Source organism: Symphodus melops (genome assembly GCF_947650265.1).
Source record: "Symphodus melops genome assembly, chromosome: 3".
NCBI classification, from domain to species: Eukaryota; Metazoa; Chordata; class Actinopteri; order Labriformes; family Labridae; genus Symphodus; species Symphodus melops.
In genome coordinates this window covers 14,190,718-14,215,250 of record NC_136693.1, presented here as the reverse complement: position 1 = coordinate 14,215,250, position 24,533 = coordinate 14,190,718, and the positions used below count along the sequence as shown (strand labels likewise).

The 24,533-nt window shown below is 40.6% G+C and overlaps 2 protein-coding genes across 8 annotated transcripts in view; both read left to right on the top strand.

Annotated features, from left to right (window-relative positions):
• nfat5b (nuclear factor of activated T cells 5b) overlaps nt 1-15,225 on the top strand; it is a 34,379-nt gene extending 19,154 nt beyond the window's left edge. For 2 of the 6 annotated variants that reach the window (XM_079340398.1, XM_079340397.1), the window contains exons 2-13: nt 216-278; nt 866-1,445; nt 2,510-2,696; nt 4,518-4,708; nt 5,022-5,194; nt 6,603-6,737; nt 6,835-6,887; nt 7,555-7,687; nt 8,160-8,234; nt 8,366-8,466; nt 8,651-10,439; nt 10,682-15,225. In XM_079340398.1, coding sequence (XP_079196524.1) covers nt 871-1,445; nt 2,510-2,696; nt 4,518-4,708; nt 5,022-5,194; nt 6,603-6,737; nt 6,835-6,887; nt 7,555-7,687; nt 8,160-8,234; nt 8,366-8,466; nt 8,651-10,439; nt 10,682-10,917 — 3,648 coding nt within the window. In that variant the 5' untranslated portion in view covers nt 216-278; nt 866-870 and the 3' untranslated portion in view covers nt 10,918-15,225. Of the gene's footprint in view, nt 1-215; nt 1,446-2,509; nt 2,697-4,517; nt 4,709-5,021; nt 5,195-6,602; nt 6,738-6,834; nt 6,888-7,554; nt 7,688-8,159; nt 8,235-8,365; nt 8,467-8,650; nt 10,440-10,681 lie in introns of all 6 variants that reach the window. The other 4 variants (XM_079340396.1, XM_079340393.1, XM_079340394.1 and 1 more) reach the window with 3 other exon arrangements.
• Nucleotides 15,226-15,932: 707 nt separating this feature from the next.
• kars1 (lysyl-tRNA synthetase 1) lies at nt 15,933-23,592 on the top strand. Of its 2 annotated transcripts, XM_079340045.1 has the most exons (15): nt 15,981-16,070; nt 16,962-17,123; nt 17,421-17,565; nt 18,115-18,280; nt 18,370-18,463; nt 18,642-18,828; nt 19,347-19,472; nt 19,669-19,788; nt 19,947-20,109; nt 20,539-20,712; nt 20,852-20,937; nt 21,588-21,673; nt 21,748-21,874; nt 21,968-22,111; nt 22,996-23,592. In XM_079340045.1, the coding sequence occupies exons 2-15, from the start codon at nt 16,984-16,986 to the stop codon at nt 23,068-23,070; spliced, it is 1,833 nt and encodes a 610-aa protein (XP_079196171.1). In that variant the 5' UTR covers nt 15,981-16,070; nt 16,962-16,983; the 3' UTR covers nt 23,071-23,592. The 2 variants fall into 2 exon arrangements, with proteins under 2 accessions (XP_079196172.1, XP_079196171.1); XM_079340046.1 differs by lacking the exon at nt 16,962-17,123 and having other exon boundaries at nt 15,933-16,070.
• The last annotated feature ends 941 nt before the right edge of the window (nt 23,593-24,533 follow it).

The following is a 24,533-nucleotide window of genomic DNA, read 5'->3' as shown; positions in this document are numbered from 1 at the left end:
GATCTGCAGCTTAACCAGACTTTTCCCCACTTTTCATCTCGTTCTTTTAACTTTGTGAATGTTTTGAAAGTTACAACGTATGTCAGCATGCCGGAGCAACATTTTCTGAGATACAAAATACCCTGTGTTTTCCTACTGATTATAAAATCTGATTTTTTTTTTTTTTTAACTGTTCAGCTCTTATTGCTCATTCGCTGTCTATTTTTATATTCCAGGAAGTTCCCTCTGAAGCAGGGAGTGTCTGCATATAAAATGGTCTGCAGTTCTCTGCTTCATAGGTCAGAAGCTTGTTTTTTTTGTCTCTGTGGCTACGCTCAGTCCCAACCAAATGAAATTTTGTAGCAAAAAAAAAAAGAAAATTGAAAATTAAAAGCTCCAATAATTGGCATGCATTACATTTTTGCATTGAACTGTTTTAAACTTCCCTCTCTGTTTCATCATTTTGACAAAGTTTCAAAGACTTTGTCGGTTAACATGAAAACAGCACTTGATCCGTTCAAAACATTTTGACATGTTAATTAATTAAACAAGAGATTTTTTTTATTTTATTTTATTTTTTATTTTATTTTTAGGATGGGTGACTGCTTCTTTGGCCCCTATTTAAAGAACACATACAGCTCTGCACACTGCACATCTGCAAAGCCTCAGAAAGCACATGCACTAGACACAAACATGTAAGATCCAATAAAAGGGGGAGATTTTAATTGGATGAACAAAGAAAAATAGTGGATAAACTAAAAAAACAATACTAAAAGCAAGACGAGAAAAAAAACAAAATCTTCAACAAATTTTGCTGCTTAAATGGGACTGCTAGCCAACACTGGTTGGGATGCCTTTATTCACTGTCTTATTACTTGCACTGTAGATGCCATGTCCTCTTCTATGACCATGGAGGGTCCCCGCAGTGCTTTTCCCACCTCTTCCAGCTCCAACATTCATTCCAGTACATCAGCCAGTGACCAGAACCTGGCTCACTGCGCCAATGTCGACCCAGACGACATCAGGAGTAGCAGAGCTGGGCCGGAGGTTGTCGGAGCAGAAAGTGGGAATGGTAACGGCAGCAGCGGAGGTAACTGCAGGGGAAGCAGCGAGATGACTCCATCTAAGCGCCGCACCGTACTGAACATCTCTCCGCCTCCACAAGACCTGTTTGATGAGAGCCAGATGTCCTGCCAGGGTGAAGCGTCTCACGACTCCGAGCAGAGTAACAGCATCTGGATGGACGACTCTCTCTCCAACTTCAGCATCATGAGCACCGTCTCTTACAACGACAATACAGAGGTGCCCCGAAAGTCTCGCAAGCGTACGCCTCGCCAGAGGCCTGGTCCGAAGTCTGTGCCTACAGGGGAAGGCAGCATGGACGTGTTTGATGCAGACAGTGCTAAAGGTCCACACTTTGTTCTCTCACAGCTGGGACCTGACATCAAGACTGGACCAAAAGGAAGGTTTGTGAAACCCTCAAATTCACTTCATTTAAAATGCCATAACTATTGACATGTAAAATTCAAAAGGCAAGTAACTGTCACACCACTCTACTAATCATACAGTTGTCAAAGGAGGCCATGGTATACACATTGGTGATGAAAATAGACTTTATAAGATGTAAACATGGAGGTGGCCATATCAGAAATTCTGTCTCAAACTAACCTTTAGTCAACCTAGTTACAGACAAAGAGTTAGAGCTGAGGCGAGCTTTAGCTGCTGGCAAACAGATCCAACACAGCCGCTTGTCTCCAGATCAGCCATGTCCCCGACAATGCAAAAGTCTTAAATAGAATCAAAGTGAGTGAGTTATAAACAAATCAGTCTCCATATAGTGTGTACCAATAAACAACGCTCCAGGTCGGTGCTCGGTGAAGCACTGCAGAAATGATCTAGTCTCTGCAGAAGTAAACCCAAAGCTTCTGAATACAGTCATCTACATTCATAGATGTCAATGACTCTAAAGCTGTTACATTTTATCTCTAAAATGGCTCCCGTTGGTAGTTCAAGGTTAACTTTTCAAGCAGGCTATATTACAATTGTATTAACGGTCCTCCGGCTCTTATCTCAAACAGAACACCACCCACATGTCACAAAAGCTGTCATTAGGAAACGGCACATTGTATAGCAGTTGGAAATCTTGAACAAACTATTTTGGCTCTAAATTTCCCTCCACACGTTAACTGAAGAAGAGCGGTAAGATCAGAGGGGAGGGAGGGGCAGGATACTGAAGTAGAAACAATGGGCAGCCACAGTGAATCACAGTCACTCATAAGACCTAGGATAGGTAGAGCAGAATAAACAAACGGACAGCTCAGAGCGCTTTAAGAGCTGCAGATGGACCATACCTGGTTGATGGAGAGCCTGTCAAACTCTGCGTCGCTCAAATCATCATGGGCTGTTTGGTGGGGTGGGAATAAATGAGGACAGGGTCATTTTTAGTATATGAAAGAGCCCGTTGTATTGCCTGAACTAAAATGAAAACTGAGATGAAATGTCCAAATTTGAATGAAGTGCTCTGTTTCAGCTCTGATGATCCTCAGACAACTAAACAGAAAGGAGGAACTCTTCTGGTACAGTACCCACAGAAGTGTGAAGGGAAGGAGCTGAAGATCCTCGTCCAGCCTGAGACTCAACACAGAGCCCGCTATCTGACCGAAGGCAGTCGAGGGTCTGTGAAGGACCGCACACAGCAGAGCTTCCCAACAGTGAAGGTGACACATGCTACATTGTTTACTGAAGATTATGTCAATGTTAAAGTTATTGTCAGAGGCTTTGAAGGGTTCAAGGTGTCTTTACTTGTATTGTACTTTCATAAGGCCTGTTTTTTTTTTTTTTTGCTTTTTTTTTTAAGATTTATATTTGGGCGTTTTGTGCCTTTATTAGAGACAGGACAGTGGACATATATGGAAATCAGGGAGAGAGAGAGAGAGAGAGAGAGAGAGAGAGAGAGAGAGAGAGGGGATTGACATGCGGGAAAGGAGCCACAGGCTGAAGTGGAACCCGGGCCGCCTGCATTGAGGACTATAGCCTCCATATATGGGGACGTGCGCGCAACCACTAAAGGTTTGCGTGTCTCAAAAACGTGTTCCGACTTGATACCACCCACAAAAAATGTGCCGTCTGATCTACTAACAGCGTGAAGTGAGGACTGTGTCTTAGATATGAGCAAAACAACATGTATTGTCCATTTAGTGCGTTTATCTTAATGAATATGCAACATGAGGCGTTTCTGCCCCGGAGTGCAAAATACTGGGAGGAGAAAATGCAAAGAAGTCAAGTTAGTACACGTAATGTGATTTGCCAAGCCAGGCAAACGTTGCAGTGGTTGTGACGGTGTCTGAGTTTAACACCTTTTGAAAGGAACGTGCTAATCCGGGGGCTCAGTGTTACGCACAACAGGCTGCAATTAGGAGGAGACATGGGCACAATAAAGGCGCAATATTTGACAATTTATTCAAAAGATGAAAGGCACAAAAGAGGGGCCATGTGTAATGCTGAGGTTTTCTTATAAACTAAATGTTCTTTTTGATATAATTCACATTTATCTGCAAGGACTCAAAAATACTGGATGTTCATTTGCCTCTCTCACTAATACCTATTTTACTCTGGCAGTCATCCTGCTTTTAAACTTTCAGTGACGTAAACCAGTAGAACATGCAAAAAAGCCTGACTTAAATACTACCGCCTCCACAAGGTTTGCACCTGTCATCATTCATATCATATCATCTTCTTAATAGATCACTCGCAAAACGCCCAAAAACCAAATCTGCAGTCTTTTGGAGTGAACATGCAATTTAGTAATCTTTAACTGGAATCTTTGTAAATCAGGCCCTTAGTGTTTTATATCGTTTCTCATTATACATGTTTAGAGAATGGTTGTGTTAAAAAGATTTAATCTACAGTATTTCAGCAGCCCCTTTTCATCACCGGCATGGACGAAAAGAAGTTGTTTATTCTCTCAGGTTGTCTTCAAACGCTGTTGAAATTCAGTGACGGTCTCTCTGAAGCGTTCAACACTTTAAACCAGTGGTCCAAACAAGTCTGAGTCCTCAAGGTTGAGTTTGAGCCGATTTCCAAGATGGCCTCCAGTTCTCCACTTTAGCGCATGAATGTCTTTATTTGATTATGTTAAACGCGTCTTAGCTAAGCTTGAACTCTCCATCATCTCACTATCTAGATTGCACAAGGAGGAGGAATGAAAATGTGCCGATAAACAAGCTCAGACTCAATTGAGGAAGGCGATGCAAATGGACAGGGCACATTAAGTTTAACGTGAAAGTTTGCCAGTTTACACGTTAACGACATATCAAGGGGAACCTGCTTGATCGATGTGGAAGTTTAATGGTTTACATGACTGGATCATTTATCTAAAGCTTAAAAACGATAAGTCTGTTGATTTCTTGGATGGTTCGAGCTTTAGTCTTGATCCGAGTGTTTATTCTTTCTTAAACAGAAAGGGTCTGTTGCATTTGTCAACCATGTTTTTTTTTTTAATCATACACATATTGTTTCTTCTGTTTTCACTCACACAGCTGGAGGGAGTGAATGAGCCGGTGGTTTTGCAGGTGTTTGTGGGCAACGATGCTGGCCGTGTGAAGCCTCATGGATTTTACCAGGCCTGCAGGGTCACCGGCAGAAACACTACGGCCTGCAAAGAGGTGGATATTGACGGCACAACTGTCATCGAGGTGTCACTTGATCCAAGCACTATGATGACACTGGCGTACGTTCTCTTCTTGTGATCACATTTGATTATTTTGTTAAGAAGTTATCTTTTTATGCATATATAGACCATAAAAGGCTCCCTATCGTGCATATGCTCGGAGATAATTCAAACCAGTTGCTGAACAAGATGATTGCATAAAGAACCTCCGTGCGAGGTGTATGGTAGATTGATCCCCTCGGGGAATGCAGTTGTGTTAATAAAACGCTCAGTTATTTAGTGTTGTGAGGAGCTGCGCTCGTTTAGCAAACACTGTACAGTTTGTTGTTTAAACTGCCAAGTTTTTCCGAGCTATCATCGTCTCTCCATGCAGGGTGGACTGTGTTGGGATCCTCAAGCTCCGTAATGCCGACGTCGAGGCTCGCATCGGCGTGGCCGGGTCAAAGAAGAAGAGCACACGCGCTCGGCTGGTATTTCGGGTCAACATTCCCCGTCCAGATGGTTCGGTGCTCACACTGCAGACTCCGTCGTCGCCGATCCTGTGCAGTAAGTCAATGACTCGGAGGTAGTCTCTGTGGAAACGCTATGTTATGAGTTGGTATCGTGGTCCAACCTAAAAGAAGAAGTGTTAGATTAGAGATACTTGCGAATAGAACAATGTTGCATAAGCTCTTGTGTAAAAGTAAAACAGACACTTGACCTGTAACCTACTTAGTCAACAGTTTCCCATTATCAACAGATCTATTCTCTCCTTTATAATATATGGGGTCCTGATTGTAAGTTTAATATAGTTTGAGGTACAAAGACTGCTGTCTTTTGATGTCTGGATTTGGAGACAATGAGTAAATATTCCTTCAGATTCAAGTGTTATTTAACAATGCATACAGTATTAGGGTGTGGTTGGTTTCCTAAACAGGAAAGACGCTTAGGGCAATAAGAAAGTTTCTTAGTAAGTAGATTTGGCAGAAGTGCTTCGAGAGAGACGTTAGAGAAAGAGGAGGAAAGGAAAAACAATCGAGGTGTGTGAACTTCTATTGTTTACACAGAGCCAGCATGCAGTCCAGTAAATATCTTTACTCAAGAAAAAAGAAACATGTAATCCCTGTTGGCATTGCGTGGGTGTGTGTGTGCGCGTGTGTGCGTGTTAGCGCATGTGTAGACCAGTGAATAAGCCTTGTGAAATGTGTGAGAGGCAAAGGGGAGTGGTTTGAGCTTCAGGTTGTTAGTTGTTGTCGAGGTTTCTTTGTGGGGCCCGGAGAGACATCCAGTGTTTGAGGAGGATGACCACGTCACATCTCTGTTCTGGGAATCTGCAGCTCTTAAAATGTTTTTAAAGCATCAAATAGTTAAGTGTGAGAATGTGTTGCATCTAATTGCCGACTGCTTGAACATAGTACACGAATGGAAACGAAGAGTGTTATGTGACAGTGAGACACCATGAGACTCACAGCCCTGTCAACAACAGGCAGCCTCTAAACTCATTGTGTCATTTTGGGAAAATATCCGTTGCAGCCAAAACCGAGATTCACTTTTTTCGTTGGTGAATACAGATGTTTATTTTCTTCCATTTTCACAGATACTGGTTTTAATATTGTAATGCATGATGACAGTCAGAGTAAGTACTTGTTATGCAATATAGTACTTGGTTAAAGGCATTTTACTTTAAATCATTTTGCTTATGTGTTTTAAATAAAACATGATGGTGGACCACCCCAAAACAATAATAAGCTAAATGTCTGAATCTAAACACATCTGTTGTTGCTTTTTTATTCCTGGGGAATATCTTATTTTGAGTCTGTGAATATTTCCATGTTGCTGATGAATAGCAGTGTTTTATTACAACAGGTGTCCTAATGTCTGGATTAACAACTACTTAAATTCTCTTTACTGATGTTTGCAAGTCAAATAAACTTTATAAATGAACTCAAACAGCTTCCCTCTGCTCTGTTTCCAGCTCAGCCTGCAGGGGTGCCAGAAATCCTGAAGAAGTCCCTCCACTGTTGTTCAGTGAGGGGTGGAGAGGAGGTTTTTATCATTGGCAAAAACTTTCTGAAAGACACCAAAGTAATATTTCAGGAGAATGTCTCAGGTAAAAAGTGAAGTCTTTTTAATTGAATATACGACATGTCGGTAGGTTCATCCATTTTTCATGTAAGTCTCTTTGCTTCATCTTCTGTCGGTTCCAGATGAGTCTTCGTGGAAAGCAGAGGCTGAAATTGACATGGAGCTTTTTCACCAGGTACACATGTGATTGTTCTCCTGTTTTGTTGTTGTACTCAATGATTAGTGCCAGTTACTAATGAGTCGAGTAGATACAAGTTGCCATTTCAGATTGGTATGGGGATTTGGATGTAATCATCTTAAACAGCTGCTGGTTCAAAGATTGAGTAGTCTCATTGTGCTCTGACCTAATTACCCTCAGACTCAAAAGCTACACTGATTGTGTCCTAACAGTCCAGCTTAGAGTGTTATCCCTGTAGCAACTGATGATTCAGCAGCTAATAGAAAAGATGTCATTACGTTATTTGTTAACAGAACACTTCTGAATTCTCTTGTGAAAAAAACCCTGCAGATTAGAAAGAAAAGAATCGAGCACATTATTATTATTTTTCATCATCATAATAATAATAATAAGTCATCCTCATGTGTCAATGCAGAAATGTTTCCTTTAACTCGTTTACCTAGCACTATGAGCATAGTAATAATGTAATATACACTCTGTAACTGCAGACGTGTTGTTACAGCAGAATATATGGAGTGATGTTGTTGTATAAAAAATTCCCTAAATTATTGAATATTTATTCACTTGTTTACAACCAGCTCACCATTTGACTGTGTGTTATAAGTGTTATACATCTGCACTAGTGTTCATTCATTTTTTCATTTCTTTCATGATTGCTTCCCAGAATCACTTGATAGTGAAGGTTCCTCCTTACCAAAGCCAATTCATCACTTCCTCAGTGTGTGTGGGGATTTATGTGGTGACAAATGCTGGGAGATCGCATGATGTTCAACCTTTCACCTACACACCTGATACAGGTTAGTTCCACTAAATGTCGGTCAATCTACTAAATCAATGTGGGTTTTTTTTAGCTGATATGAAAACGAGCTTATCAGAAGTGTTCTCGATAGTAGATTATTTACTTTTTTTATTAACTTCTTGTATTCCCAGCTAACCCCATCTAATTCTTAACTTGACAACAGCACCCCCTACAGTTCAGTGCAGATAAAGCAACTATTAACATGTGTCAGAAACATCTTTCAAGGATACAGAACTCTTTTTTCAGTTGCAAGGTTCTTTGTAACTATGCTATGATAAAAAAAAATCAAAATATGGGATCATTAAGGCAATTTAAATCAATCATAATCAATGTAAATTACAGTTCTGTACACCACATTTAGCCTCTCCCATTGTTGTATATTATTGTATCGTATATATTGTTGTATACTTACTTTATTTCCAGCTTGTTGGGATCACAGACATAAAAATCTGCTGATGTTTTCCTTTCAGCTAAAGATGAAGTTCCTGTGAAGAAAGAGGCTCCCTCCCCTGTGAAGACTTGCCCGTTTGATGAACAAATTCAAGGTGTTTTTTTGCTAACAATCCACACAACAACAATTGTATATTGACTGCATGGCCACATCAGTGGCACATCAGCAATCCAATAATTCATAAAAGAACAACACTTTATACAATCATTGGTTTTGCTTTTACAGTTCTGGATGATGCTTTGATGCCTTCATTGTTGATGTTAGTGAAGAGAGAGGACGTCACTCCGATGGAGATCAGCAACCTCCAGTCATCAGGTGTATTTAAGGTAATCTAACGATTGGATTAAAGACCTTACTTGTTACCTTTACAGGGTGAAAGTTTTAAGAAGAACTGAAATTGTTTGTGATTGCAAACATAAATGATCAGTATAATTCAGTTCACTTATTTTTTTTACAATTTAAATATATATAATGTATTGCTTTTATATGTGTTTATTTTGTGTATTTCAGCAGACTAAAGATTTGTGTGCAGCCCAGCAGAACCCTGACATTACTGCTGGCCATCTAAATAAAAGCAGACCATTCTCCAATAGCCTGTCTCAACCTGCAAGTGACTCAGAAAAAGGCCAGGCTACTGTTTTTACCAACACAGAGCCCTTAAGCACGATCCAGAAACAGGACATTGCAGCAGCCAGTTCTTTTTCAGTGCCTGCTGACTCCTTGCTGCAGCAAAGCTCACAGCAGTTCCTCCTGGAGAGAGAGGGCCTCGGGCAGGAGAGGCCTGGCAGCGGCTCTGGATCTGTGGGGAGGCTGTGTGGAGAACCAGCCCCTCAGCAGCAGCAGCAGCAGCAGGTGCCCCTGTTCCCTCCAGATGAAGTAGCCCAGCTGGAGGAGGCTGTGAGGCAACTTAAAGCCAAAGGGTTCTGCAACTTACCACTCCAGTCTGATGACGAGCAGCAGCAGCAGCAGCAACACATCCAGCACCAACAACAGATCCAAAAACAGCAAATTCAGCAGCAACAGCAGCTTCAGCAGCAGCAGCAGCAGCAGCAGGTTTTAGAGAATATACAGCAGCAGCTGTTTCATTCACAGATTCAGATGCAGTGTGGCATGTTTCAGGATGCTTCTCAAGGCAAGAGCTCAGAGCAGCAGGGCTCATCACAAGTAGTGGTGCCGAACCAGGGGACACTTTTCCAACAGGCCCAACAACAACAGCAGCAGCAGCAGCAGCAGCAGCAGCAGCAGCAAGCAGCTCTCTTTCAGCAGGCAAGTGACCTGCTCTCAATTCAGACCAACTTCCTTCAGCAGGCCCCCTCACACCCTTCACCACCCATGTTCCACAATCCCACTTCACTGGCTGAAACGCAAGATCAACAGGGGGGTTTGTTTCAGAAAGGCTCCCAGGGGCAAGTCCAGGCCACTCTCTTCCAAAACACCATGACAGTCCTGCAGTCTCCAGACCAGCAGCCCTCAACTCCCGGACTTTTCCTCACACAGAGCAGCAGCGCTCAGCAACAGCAGCAGCAGCAGCAGCAGCAGCAACAGCAACAGCTGGCCTTCCTCAGTGCCCTACAAACTCCTGCTCCTGAACCACAGTCGGTATATCAGGCTCAGACCCAGCTCTCCCCCATCCAGCAGAGAGGCCCTATGGAACAGCAACAGCCCTCCCAGGCTCAGCCCCACACACAGCCAGCTCAGCAGGCCTCCCTGTTTCAAAACATCTCCCAACATCCTGCAAACACTCTGAGCTCAGGCCAGCAGCAGCAACAGCAATCTGGCCTACTCTTCTGCAACAACCGTCTGTCCTCTCCAGATCAGACTTCCAGCCTCATGTTCAGCAGCCAGGGCCAGATGCCACCACTAACCAGCAGCAGTCTTGTTTCACAAGAGACCCAAAACCCTTCTCTGCTCTTTTCCCAAGCCAGCATGGTGACTGTCAACCAGCAGGATCGTTCTGAGCCAATGGCCTTAGGGAACCCCACAGATCCTCGACAACAAGTCATGTTTCAGGAGCAGCAGCCGATGCAGCTGGGCAGCAGCTCAAATAGCCGGCAGGAGCAGCCAGTGGGCCTTTTTATGCCCCAGTCAAACATAGCCTCTCTGCAGGGGGGACTGGCTGCTCAGGAGCTTGCACAGTCAGCTATGTTTGCCTCACAGAATGGAGGGGGAAGCCTCCAGACAACAACCTCCTCCCCTGTGCAACAGCCAGGGACTCTCTTTCAGACGGCTGTCAGCGGAAACATCAATCCGCCCAGCCAGCCTCCACCAGCAGGACTCTACCTGTATGGGATTCAGAACGGTAAGGACACGATGACGCAGATCCAGATCCTCTAGATGAATGACATAGACACTTTGTTAAGACAGCATTCAGTTTAACAAATACAAACTACATCAATTGTATTACAGATCAAGACTGTGTGAAAGCCAATAAACCCAGATTCTTAACAAAGAACCTCTTTCCTTTACTGCTATTTGTTTGTTTTGATAGTACTCTTATTAACGCAAGGTTCCGAATGTCTCTTTCTCCCCTTTTCCTCGCAGAGTGCGGCCAGCTGATGAACACTCCTGGAAACACCCTGTCAGATCAGATCATAGCTATCAGCCAGTCAGGTCAGAACCAAAGAGAGAGTGAAGCTCACATCCAGTCCCTGCTCAGCCAGTCCCTGTCTCAGTCTGGGTCTGCACAGAGCAGCATGAATTCACAGAACATGGAGAAGATTGACGACCTGCTGGTCAGCCTGCAGGAGTCCGGCAGCAACTTAACCCGCTCATACTAACTATAATGCAGGTTCAAAGATATGTATTGTGTTGCTTTACCAGTCGTTTCTGGCATCATTGTTAAATGTAGACAAAATACTGTCTGTTGAGTACAAGCAGTACAAGATTTAAAAATTGGCCTGCATTGTGTGTTTAAATGAGCCCCCCCCCCCAAAAAAAAACAAACAAACAATTGATAAGAAAAAGGAGCAGAAGTGTTAAACGTTGTCATGTGCCGCTTGCTTTTCAAAGGGGTCTTTTCCTCTATAAACCCATCAACAAGTACAACATCCAGAATCGACTCCAGGGATTTGGTTTTGGATCGCTCGTTCCAGAAAAAAGAGCATCTCTTTTTGACTTCATGACCTGACCGGCTCATCATTGTTAAACCATGCATTATTAGAGACAAACAGTCACATCGGGCCCTATTTATATATTTAATATGTGAAGTTTTGTGTGAATCAGTAGAGAGCTGGTCAGTAATGTAATGTGCAGCATCTTTCAGATCAGTTTTCTAGAATGTTCTCCAAAGTGCTGAGTGGTGCCCATGAATAGTGTGCCCTTTTATACTTAAAGCATATGTTGTTTTCTTTCCTTGAGGGTTTAGTGTGAGGTTTAGCAGGAAACACAAATGGAAAGGATTTAGGATGTTTGGTTGAAGATGGTTTCTGACGCTGAGGCCTGTTAGAGTCGGAAATGTACCCAACTACCCAAATGTTATAAAAAGAAATGTAACAAAACCCAAACTGTAATAACTGGTGGATAATGTAACAAAATGCTGAGCTCAAAACATAACAAGTTGTTACATTATTAGAAGAAAAATATTTTGCCCCATAATGTAATAACTGACCCGAAATGTAACAAGTTGTTACTTTTTTAGCTCAGCATTGTGTTACATCATCAACCAACATTTTGGGTTTTGTTACCATTTTTTCATTTCAGGTAGTTGTTACATTTCGGGCTCTAACATGCCCTCTGCATGCATGTGTTATGATAATCAGCCAACAGTGCAGAAAGTAAATAAAGAAGGTTAGAGAAGAGAAAGGTTGAATGAAGCATGAGGAAGTAGTAAGAAGAATTATTTGATATGTTGCCACAACAAAGTAAATGTGTATTATAAATGTAGGTGCTCGTGCTTTTTTTTATTTTATTTTTTTTTGCAGCGAGCTTGCACCTGATATTATTACAAAAACACACTCTAGATGTATCAAACATCCAACAATATGATTCTGACTTTTATTAAAGAAAAGACAAAGACAGAAACTAATCAGTGGGTTCAGAATTTTAAAAAAATTGGCTTTTTTTTTTTTTTTTACTCTTTACTTTTTTTTTTACAAAAGTCTAAATTAGGTTCACCATTGACCTGTTTAGCCCAGTGCTACCTTCATCAGCATACTTGTAGTTTAGCCAACAGCTGTGCCGTGAAGATGTTTGTCTCCTGCTGTGTAACATGTCTTTCAATATAACAGCACATCTCCACCTCTGTGTACAGATAGCACTTTATGATGTAGTCTAGCAAACATGTTTAGGCTAACGTTGAGTCTAATCGTCGTATCCAAACTGTGTCAGTTTTCTTCTTTTCAGGATATGTTTTCCTTTCAGTATATTACAAAGAGAAACATGTTAGGAAAGCGTTTTATGATTAGCCTTTCTTTAAAATCAATCATTAGTACATCATGATGCTGTTCTGTGTGGATACTTCACTCACTTACTGAGTTTAAAGTCTCACGAGAGGCTGGTGGGGTTATTTTCCCCTCCGTCTGTTGTTTCTTCAAAATATCTCTCTGTAATGTAACGGTGCATCTCATTGTCAGCTGTATTGCAACTACTCATTCCCAAAACACAAAACATTATTTATTGCTGAAAACCAGCGTAGAAAAATGTGGATCAAGGCATGCAAGTCATGTGGCAATGTGTCATTCTTATGAAAGTACATACATCCATGGTAGAGAGAGTAGGATGTAATATAGTATGTTGTTTTTGTCATTGAGATGTGTTTTAGTGTCATTGTCATGTCACCATTCTGCGTCAGGCACGCATGAACTGGAATAGTATTCTGAAACAAGTTGGAAACAAGCCTTTTTTTATACTAGTTGGATGAATGGGATTGGTCTTGTGGAGGTTGCGGAGTTTGTTGTCTACATCTCGGCCATTCTGATGTATTAACATGCAGAAACACATCTCTTTATACATGTCCCTTGAAATGTAAACTGAACACGTTTTATAGATTAAAGTCGGAAGTCTTTGTCTGCAGTTGGCCAGTGGCTTCAGGACCAAAGTTTGACTCAAATCTTGCTTTGCATTACTCCTGATGACAGGCCAGTTTTATGGCTTTAAATTTCTTCATTTCTGACTTGCAACTTTATAAACTGTAAACTTTTGTCTCCTTAAGATATATATTTCCTCTTAAGAGACAATTTCTCTCTACTTCTTACTATATTTAAAAAAAAAGAAAGAATGTTTCACTGTAATTGTGTGCATGAACAAGGGGCTGGTCTCTAAAGATGAAAGGAGGAGCTCAGTTTTTTTCTTCAGTCGTCTTGTTTTGTTTGTTTATTTTGTTAGAAACATTTATATGGTTACATTTATACACTCTTTAGTTTAATCAGAAACTGCTGTTTTTATGATGGATTTTGTGTCAACTTGACTAATGTGATATGTAGAAGTACGGCGTGTCCGTTTGAGCAGTCTGAGTCATTTTGAAAGGAACCTTACCCCTGAAGGAAACCTGACTTTGGAGAAAAGAGCTAGCCGTGATTTGCTTTTTTTCTACTTGTGAAATAGAAGAACTGAAATGTCAAGTATTTATAATTCTTTCGACAGAGATAGTACCGACTATCTTTCTTCACTTTCTGGTGTCGTTCCCATGCCTCATGTCAAAGAGGTATACCCTATTTATTTGGGTGTTGGTTCTTTTCAAAACTGTCCCCATAACTTCAAGTTGTATTCAAATATGTTCTAAATGTATTTAATGACAGCAATGTGATTTGGTCCTAAAACATGCAGATACTGTAAGTGTGAACAAGTGATGATGCTTTTCAATTAGATAATAATATTCCCTTTAAACTCTAAACAACGTATTAACATGAATTTATTCCTGTTCACAGTTACTCTGGTGATTCTGAAAGGTTTAAGTGTAATAATAAACACCTGACTGTAAATGTCATGTGCTTGTTTAAAGTTTAAGATCAGAACCTGAAGTCAATGACAAACAGCTGACAGCAGGCCAAAATGGCACTAACCAATTTTTACTCTCAAAATTAAGAAATCTTACAAAACAGGACCAAAACAATGTCAGTATTTGTACTATGAATATAGTGCTGAATGTGATTATACAGCATGGCAGTAAATGTCTTGCTTAGATGCTGAATGTTCTTTTATTCACACACTGGGGCGGTGATTACTTTTTAGAAATTACAGTTACCTCGTGTGTGTGTGTTGTTTTTTTTACAGTGTAACTTGATGAGAAAAAAACAAAAAATCTGTGATCCATTATACAGTCACTTTTACTTTGGTGAGAAAGTTGATAAAAAGTTCTCATATTTCCTGACTGTCTCCGTTTGCTGCAATAGAACAATGTGTGGTGTCTTGAAACATTAACAGTTGAATAATTACCAAATAATTAAGTCTAATTAAGTTCATTTCACAAGTGTTCAAACAGTTGATATTTTCCAAAAAGGTCACTTTATACACCAGTAGATATTGTACATGTGCCTTAAGGAGAGTCAGTAGTTATACAACAGATTGCTGTTTATGCCCCTCATGATGAGTAGTCCTCATTAGAAAATTTGAAGCCATACGATGTAAGTGTATTTTAAATTCTCATCAACAGTGACCAAGTTCGTGTGGTATTGGTTGGTAATGTGTTGTTTGCAATTTATGTCGTATGTCTTACTTGTTTGAAGTATACATTGCATTTATGTTTTACAACGTAGATGCAGGCAAATTTTCTCTGAAACTGCTATGCAGCTAATATACTGTAAATGTAGATTTGTTAGTTTTTCAATATATATTTTTCTAAATAGCCTCTTTAAGGTAGAAAACCAAAGTAGATGTTCTGTTTGTTATTTATGTCGATGCTTGTTGAAATATTTCCTGATGCCTTAGTTCTGATGTTTTCTAAATCCAAAACTGGATCTTCTCACCTGTATTAAACATGATTTTTTGTTGAGAAAAAGGTGGCAGTCAGTCTTCTTATTCCCTCCTCTGTGTATCCAAACTTACTGTATTATGTCTGTCAAAGTGGTTCCTTATCTTCCTGACTTGAGGTGACTAAATCTACCAGGACTTCTTTTTTTTTATGCAGACCAATAAATACATCAAGCATCCTTGATTTGTTTAGTCTTGTCATTTTGAAACAATGAGAACTGAAAAATTTTGCAAAATGCAAGTAGCCTTTTATATATAAAAATGTTTGCTTCAAGATTAAACCATTCATCTGTAAACAGACTTTTGCTTTTGAAAGTAGCAAGAGAGAAAATCTTTCCTTTTTTTCTAACCATTTGAACAACTGTCTAATAATTACCCTGGGGGGGAAGTCTTTCTATATATTTTGCTTTTGTTGGGACATTTTTATTTTCTTGCAAATGACATTTCTCTAAACCTGCTGCTATCTGTATTAAATGAAATACCTTTAAATGTTACGTCTCTGAGCTTTTGTTTCACGTTTTGGTGTACAAGGTTTTCTTTTGCATATTAACAATTAAAGAGATACTCATTACTTCCAAAATACATTTTCATGATTTTAAATGTTAACGACTTATAAATTAGATTTGATCTTTATAGGAAAACATTACATTTCTGAACTGAAACCAATTTGAGTGTATTGACTAAAAATGTATCATAAAGGTTTTTAGGGTTTTACATCCACTTGTGTTGCCTGCGTCCCCAGAAATTCTGATCACCATGAAAAGATCTCACGGTTGGCCCACAATGCTAAGTCTAAGCCAATCGACGCCATACAATTACTATAACTACACTAGTGACCTGCATTACACTTATCACCTTGAGGAGTCTTTCTACCCTCTGGGCGTAGTACACTGATTTACAATAGTCACAGAAACGCACCATGCTGTGCGCTTTGGTGCGCATGCTCATTTTTCGATCTTTCTGAGCGCTGCGGCTACAACATGGCTGATGTGACAGTGGTGGAGGGAGAGAAACTCAGCAAAAAGTGAGCATATTTTTCACTACCTTTACATACGAACAAGTCTTTATCAATATCTGGTGTTATTTAGCTGTTTTAATTGGCTGTTCCAGTGGTGAAGTCCATCTGAACTTCGCTATGCCGAATTATTCAACGTTGCATCAGGTCAGACGGTGCTTGGTCCATATGGAGGCAGCCGGCAAGCATACACATCCCAGGGTTCCGCTCGTTTTTTGTCTCTGGGAGTTGTAGTCCTGTGCAAACCGAAACATACTAAGCTAGATTGCCATGTTATGCAGTAAAAACTACAATACCCAACATACGTCCAAACAAACGTAACTCGCATATTGATCGTAGCAAGGTTTTTGTTTCTTTCTTATGTCGTAGGCCTTTAGGAGTATTATAATTATTGTCGACTATTTTCTGTCGCAGAGCACCATTAGCCATGTCAAGGCGAAACAAAGCGTGAAAGCTATTTTAATTTAAGCTTACTGTCTTTTCAATTGGTCACTTTGAATTACATACTTGCAAGCTACATTATAGTCATTCATATGCAGCTAAGCAAAAATACCGCTATTTTAATATAGAATAAATGTAAATAATAAATTAATAAAATGTGCAAATCACTGACAGGGTGTGTGCTTTAACAAGGGTATTGTCGCTGACTTGTGTTCCTGTTAGGGTTAGGGGGGGATTCTTTTAAACTTCCTGATACTTTCAATGGGAAGTTAAGTTTGGGAATTTTGGAAATATTTCAAATGGGAAACTTGGGTAATTTAATTGAACTGTATCATATCCAAGCATATATATACAAATGCTGTTTAGTGTGAAGCAGACATGCATAGGAAAATAATACAACTCAGTTCAAAACCTCTTTTTGCTCTACATGCTGTACACGTTGTTTGTCTATTTTCTCAGGTTTGTCTGCTACTAGCTCAGCATGCTGTGTCTGGTCAGAGCAGCCAGGCAGCAGCTGTGCCAAGCCTTTGGGGTCAGGGGACAGTGGTTAAAACATGCCTTCCCATTTACATCTGCTATCCCAGTTCAAAATTATGGAAACCGTTGGACAGGTGACAAAAGGTTGGTGGCTTTTCCATTTCCGTGAGAAAAACAACCAACCTTTTGTCATCACAACAAAACGTGGCCCCCATTCCCTTTCTGCGTGATTGTTTTTTTGTGCTTTTGTGTTGTTTTCCGTGGCTTTATTTTTATTTTTCAAACAAAGTGGAAGAAAATGCACTGTGTACTTTAGTAGAAACTCATGTGTGTTCTGTTGTTTATGATCATTGAATATCACTTGCGGGTAAATTGTCGACATAAATCCTGATTAATCTTTAACCGAACACTAATCTTTTATTCAACCCTTTTTCTTATCAGTGAGCTGAAGAGACGAATGAAAGCTGAGAAAAAGGCCGCAGAGAAAGATGCCAAGGTCAAAGAGCAGGTGGAACAAAAGAAGGAATCCACCGACCAGGGAGCACAAAGTAACTGTGCATTGGATGAGGAAACTCTTGACCCAAATGTGAGACTTTTCTCTGATTCATGTAACTTTTTTTATTTAGTATGAATTGGTTCTGTCAGGCAATTAAAATACGTAAAGTAATTAACATGCTTTGTAAATAATCCCCATAAATTATAATTATAAATGAAAACAATTGTTGCTGTGCAGGTAGACTTGCTGCGTTCTTCTTTGTTTATATTCCTTCAGTAGGTCTGTAGTGTGACTTCGTACGTCAGTGTGTGTTTCATAAAGTTGCTAAAGTTAAAGGTTGTAGTATTATTTGATATGCAAAACATGAGTTTGCTCCTCAATCGAGGCATTTAGAGTTTGGACGTACCTGGAAGCTGGACTGTGTGTGTGAATCTCTGCAGGGGGATCGAAGCAGACTTAATGATAATAAAAGCAAAAGCCTTTCTTGCATGGGATTTGATCACATCAACACAATCGTTATGTACAGTATTTGTGACATATGATGTCAGAATGCGATGAGTCTGTGTGATTATTCTGTGATGATGGTGTTATTTTCGCAGCTCTTGTTAAAACATAATCGTCTGTTTCCTTCGAAAACAGCAATACTTCAAGATCCGCTCCCAGGCCATCAGTGAACTGAAGGGCACAGCGGAGGACCCGTACCCACACAAGTATAATGTAGACCTGTCACTCACGGAGTTCATTGAGAAATATAATCATCTCCAGCCTGGAGAACAGCTCGCTGACGTGGTCCTTAATGTCTCAGGTAGCTGGAATGTTTCCTCCTTTTAACAGTTATATGTACAGTGTAGTCCAGCAATAGATCCTCACTTCAACTTCATTGGTGATTGGCAGGCCGTGTCCACGCCAAGAGGGAGTCTGGTGCCAAGCTGCTGTTCTACGACCTGCGAGGTGAAGGCGTCAAGTTGCAAGTTATGGCGAACTCAAAGTAAGAAATGACAACCAGACAAAATCACCGAACGTCAAACGTCTCAAACAAAGCACCTTCGAATGTAAATTATGATTTTAAGACATCGTGAGTGCAGGACTGTGCGGTAGCATCCTAAACAGTTCCGTAATAAACAGTGCTTTGAGCTGATTTATGTATATTCCACCGATTCTTTCAGGAACTACAAGTCTGAGGAAGCTTTTGTGGCTATTAACAACAAACTGCGCCGTGGGGATATCATAGGTGTGCGTGGTAACCCTGGGAAGACCAAAAAAGGGGAGCTGAGCATCATTCCCATCGAGATGACCCTTCTGTCACCATGTTTGCACATGTTGCCCCATCTCCACTTCGGCCTCAAGGATAAGGTACCGCCCCTCACATTACCACTAAATGAAAGGTGCCCATCACTTCTTCTTTTCTGCAAAAAAAAAAAAAAAAAGGTTTGATGTTTGAGAATACCAGATAGAAGCAGCAGTCATTATGTCACATCATTTGATGCAAATTGTGGAAGCTTCCCCTCTACACACACACACACACACACGCACGCGCGCGCGCGCGCGCGCGCGCGCGCGCACACACACCCACACACACACGCACACACAATGGAAAGCCTTTTCAGACAGATGAGTGCTTAAAAACATTTTTTTCTGGGATGGTTCTGCCTGAACGATAAGTGAGATTGAAAAGGACGGAGAGTGCAAAGTTAATCTGTTATCAGTTCAAAGCTCTTCCAAAAGTGTTGAAAGTTAAAGAACGCCATATTATTATTTACTAAGCAGCCCTGGTTTAAATGTCTTCACAGTGTTAAAGTAATGTACATTTTGTGTTGCCTGTACTGCACTCCCTATAGCCATAACTCCTCTTCTTTACTTTGATGTTAAAGGAAACACGATTCCGCCAGCGCTACTTGGATCTGATTCTCAATGACTATGTGAGGCAGAAGTTCATCACTCGCTCCAAAATCATCTCGTACCTGCGCAGCTTCCTCGACCAGCTGGGATTTTTGGAGGTAAGAGGTGGCATGACCAAACGTCCAAGTTTACTGCTTCACACAACTAATCAATATAAACATACACCTCTGCTCTTTCAAACTTAGGTGGAGAAAAAAAGTGTTGACATACATTTATAAGTTCGCACAATACGGTGATTTCATAAGACTGCTTGTTCTGCGTCTCATTACGTTTCCCTCTTTTAATTCTGTGCAGATTGAAACACCAATGATGAATATAATTCCTGGGGGAGCAGTGGCTCGTCCATTTGTTACTTACCACAATGAGCTGGATATGAACCTATACATGAGGATCGCACCTGAACTCTACCACAAGGTAATCCCTCTCTCTCTCTCTCTCTCTCTCTCGCTCTCTCGCTCTCTCGCTCTCTCTCTCTCTCTCTCTCTCTCTCTCTCGTTTAAGTTTGAATGGAACATTTTAGTGGCGGTTTCCAGTTGTCTAAATGAATCTTTCTGTACTTATCCTCCCTGCAGATGCTTGTGGTTGGTGGGATGGACAGAGTGTATGAGATCGGTCGTCAATTCAGAAATGAAGGCATCGATCTTACTCATAACCCAGAGTTCACCACCTGTGAATTCTACATGGCTTATGCTGATTACCACGACTTGATGGAGATCACAGAGAAGCTGCTCTCAGGTGAGTAAACACTCAGCAACGACATCTTGTTTGTTTACTACTTTTAAACAGGCATGCATATAATACACAAACTCTAATCCACTCCAACACAGTCTTTGTTTTCACACAGTCAGTTCTGTTTATTAATGTGTTTTAAAGCAATAGTGAGGATTCCGATAGGAGAACAGTTACACTCATTACAAGCAGGGCTGTCAAACCATGAGCTTTTCTTTTTAACTGTGATGAAATTCATTAATTATCTGTGATTAATCAAGTTATTTTTATTAAATATGTTAGCATTTTGCGATAGTTTTATTTCCTTTTTTGTATTTTTTGACTGTCTTAAGCCTTGACAAGCTAAATGACTGTCTTACAGTTGTAGGTGGAGGAGCTCATTTGGATTGTAGTTGATATCCTCATAGAAAGTTCATATTTTTCTCCCTGCTTCAGGAATGGTGAAGCACATCACTGGAGGATACAAGGTGACTTATCACCCTGATGGTCCGGAGGGCCAGTGCTGTGAGATCGACTTCACGCCACCATTCAGAAGAGTGAGCATGACACACGACCTGGAGAAGCTTATGGGAGTCAAATTCCCTCCTTCCGACAGCTACGACTCCGATGGTAAGAATCTGATGGGAAGCAATTGTCTCCTTCTTTTAGGGTTATTTGTCGTTCAGTTTTCAGGGGACTCCATTTTTATGTTCGATTGGCTCAGAATTGCCATAATCTTTACATTTCTCCTTCGTGCGTTCATCGACAGAGACCCGTAAATTCTTTGATGACCTGTGTGCACAGAAAGGAGTCGATTGTCCTCCTCCTAGAACCACTGCCCGTCTCCTTGACAAGGTAACATCATCTCTGTTCGAAGTTTAAATTTGACTTTGAGGTCTTAAAGCAACAATATGTAACGTAAGAATAAGAGAAAGAAAACAGTGAAGGAAAAGTGAAAAAGAGAGGGTGACCGTGCAAGAAGTAAGGAGTGCATCACTGCAGGTATTATTCATAACAGGTTGCCATGTGACAATGTAGCCATTCAGCCACTAACTATAGACTTCACGGAACAGTTGAATAGACTCTGCATGCAAACAGCAGGCCGTAGGCACTAGAAGAGCCTTGTCATCACAAACAATATATATTAGAAATATTACTCTACCTTGTCAGTGGACATGGTACTTTACACAATGTCTTACCTTCTTAGTAGCATCCATTTGTCAACAGATGCATGTTGTCCAGAAGGGAGGAGGCATAACAGCACCTTTTAGGGTCTTCCAATAGTGGAGTAGTGGAAAAACATGTTTCCACTTCCTGGTGCATCACCTCAGTGACACACCTTCTACCTTTTGAAATGGTTGCTATCAGCCTACTGACTGGTAGGGGCTTATTTCCCCCCTGGTGTTTACAAAGAAAACTAAATACAAAAAAAAACACATCAAACACCAACACCAAACTGAATGACTACATTTTGTTAGTTTAACTGAAGTTTTCTGTCTCCACAGTTGGTTGGCGATTTCCTTGAGGTCACCTGTATCAACCCCACATTCATCTGTGATCACCCTCAAATCATGAGTCCTTTAGCAAAATGGTGAGAAGCCTTGTGTGTTTTTATCATTTACACACTCCCATTCTGCTTACTGACACTTCCTTCATTGATCACAGGCACAGATCAGAGAAGGGCCTAACGGAGCGCTTCGAGCTCTTTGTGATGAAAAAGGAAGTCTGCAATGCCTACACTGAGTTGAACGATCCCATCAGACAGAGGGAGCTTTTTGAGCAGCAAGCCCAGGTTTGTCCAATCGAGTCTTGATCTCAGGCTTCAGACTTGTCTCTGTCTCAGTGTGGGAGTGAATAACAACAAGCTGCGTTTAATTATTTTCAGGCCAAAGCTGAGGGTGACGATGAAGCCATGTTCATCGATGAAACCTTCTGTACAGCGCTGGAATACGGACTGCCACCAACTGCTGGTTGGGGAATGGGCATCGATCGTCTCACCATGTTCCTCACCAACTCCAACAACATCAAGGTAGAGCTGCTGTGTGAAATGTCCTAATACCACATAAACAGAAAAGCTCTGTCAGTCTGAGTAATGTACCTGTGTGATACTGCATGATTGATTTTAGACTGTTTAAACATCGTCCTTCCTACATATTGACAGAGACTACTGACTCTGCACAGAGAAAAAGTCCCGTTCAAAGAAAATCCAAAAGTGTCTGGATTTTTTTTATTGTAGAAACATTCTCAAAACAATGACGTCTTGTCAATTTACTGAAGAACAGCCCTTGAGACTTTCAGGTAATTAATAACGCTATACAGCTATAACTCTGTGTAATCCCACATCCCACTGGCTTATAAAGAAAGAAACTGTGATTAATTGGGGGAGAAAAGTCACCTCTTAGTCCAACCATACAGAAATAATATAACCAGTGAGAGAGCATAAAATCAGCAGCGTGTGGCTACTTGAACTGCAACAGCTGCACCCTGTGCGTTTTGTATTGTTTTTGGAAATACTTCAGAATCACAGTACAACTGAAATCGTCTCCCAAGAATCAAATAAAATTGAATCAAGACAAAAGTAGTTTGTCCCAGTCCTAAAAAAAGAGGACTTTTCAAAGTTACAGGTGACACTAAATTAAGAAACTGCTTTTACTGATCATGTAGTAGATGTGATCACATGAGGCCATCACTGTGCTCATTGTCTTCTCAAGTAGTTCAGGCTATGCTTACGGAACCCATGATTAAAGAGACACAAAGGGCAAATGCTCAATGAGATAACATTGTCAAGAAAGTGGATTTGACTGTCTGGACCCATACTTGAGCTGCTGACATCTATCAGAGAGATGGGCTTTCCCTTTATGGTAATGCTGTAAGAGAAAATGCCCTTGAATGATTGATTCTGTTCTCTCACAGGAAGTGCTTCTTTTCCCCGCCATGAAGCCTGATGACAATAAGACAGCAGCGCCCACAGAAGGCACCTCCGTCTGATCACATGACCTCTTATCTCCTGCCATATCAATGCAGCAGTCTGGGAATATGAGCCTTTACTTTAAAGTGGTCAGTGCAGCCTGCTGAGTTTGAGTGTTGTTAATGTTGGTGTGTCTGTTTGACTTTTTGTTATTAAGGGAAATCATCTGGTTTTGGTAATATGGTTGACAATAAAACGTTTTTTTTTTCTTTTGTATTTCCTACACTTTTGCTATATACAGTATATTTGCATATTTACTGATTTGACAGTAAGGAAACATTTTAATCCTATTCTTCAGCCAGACACTTAATGATTTGATTTAATCAGGACGTTATGTTTGACAAACAGACCGGGATGACAAACTGTTAAAGAAACTTGAAGAGGTTCCTTATTCTAGCATTCACCATATAATGAAAGAGGGGTAGCATTGATTCATACATTTTTAACCAGGTATCATTGTCTCACATTTGTCAACGTGGGCTCCAGTGTTTCATTGCCAAGAAGTTTAAAAAATGAAAAAAAATAAAGTGCATATGAAACTACTGTGTACATTTCCTTTTGATGTGTGTGGTCTTATGACAGAACCAAACAATACATTTATAACTTCTTTTAATATCACATTTGGTCACAAAATAGAAAAATTGATCTTCAAACTTTTTTAGGGAGAATTTTGCAGTTCAGCCAAACTGAAAATTAAAGGGATACTTCACCCATTTGCATGAAGCTGTGTATCTTTAGAAACATGGTAGTAGTGCTGAATGGTCGTGAATCCAACCCTCATTTTGCCCAGAGACGAGAAAAATATGTTTTTCTTTGCCTGGAAGTTTTCTTCATGTGATGCAATATGACGCTTTTTGCATCACATGAAGAAAACTTTCAAGCAAAGAAAAACACATTTTTCTCGTCTCAGGGCAAAATGAGGGCTGGATTCACGACCATTCAACACTACTACCATGTTTCTAATGATACACAGCTTCATGCAAATGGGTGAAGTATCCCTTTAACAAGAAGCTTGCAGCATGTTCAAGAAAAACTATATGGCTCTGATCCTGGCCCCATAATGCTCAGCATTTCCTGTTTGATAGAATAATGTAGACAATGGGTAAGAACTTATTCAACATTGTGACTTGGGTTTGAAGTGCACTCACTTGAGGCTTGACATTGTATGTAGTTCCGATAGCCTTTGTGGTGTGTGAAGATGACACTTTCTCAACATCTTCTACTTTGAGGTACTTCTCTTCAGTAGCAAATGATGCCTTTGATACCGTTCGTACACTTTGTAGCAATGACTTCATTTTGTGCCCTTGAACGCAGGGCTGTCACGATTCACTTTAACAGAGTGTTTGTACTCATGTGAATACTTTTAATGAAACCAAGCAGCGAGGTCTGAATATATGTGTGTGGCGTAAATCATGCGTTAAAACGAACAACTGATAAAGTGTGAATTTGACACGCAGCAAACATGGTTTGATAATACAACTGG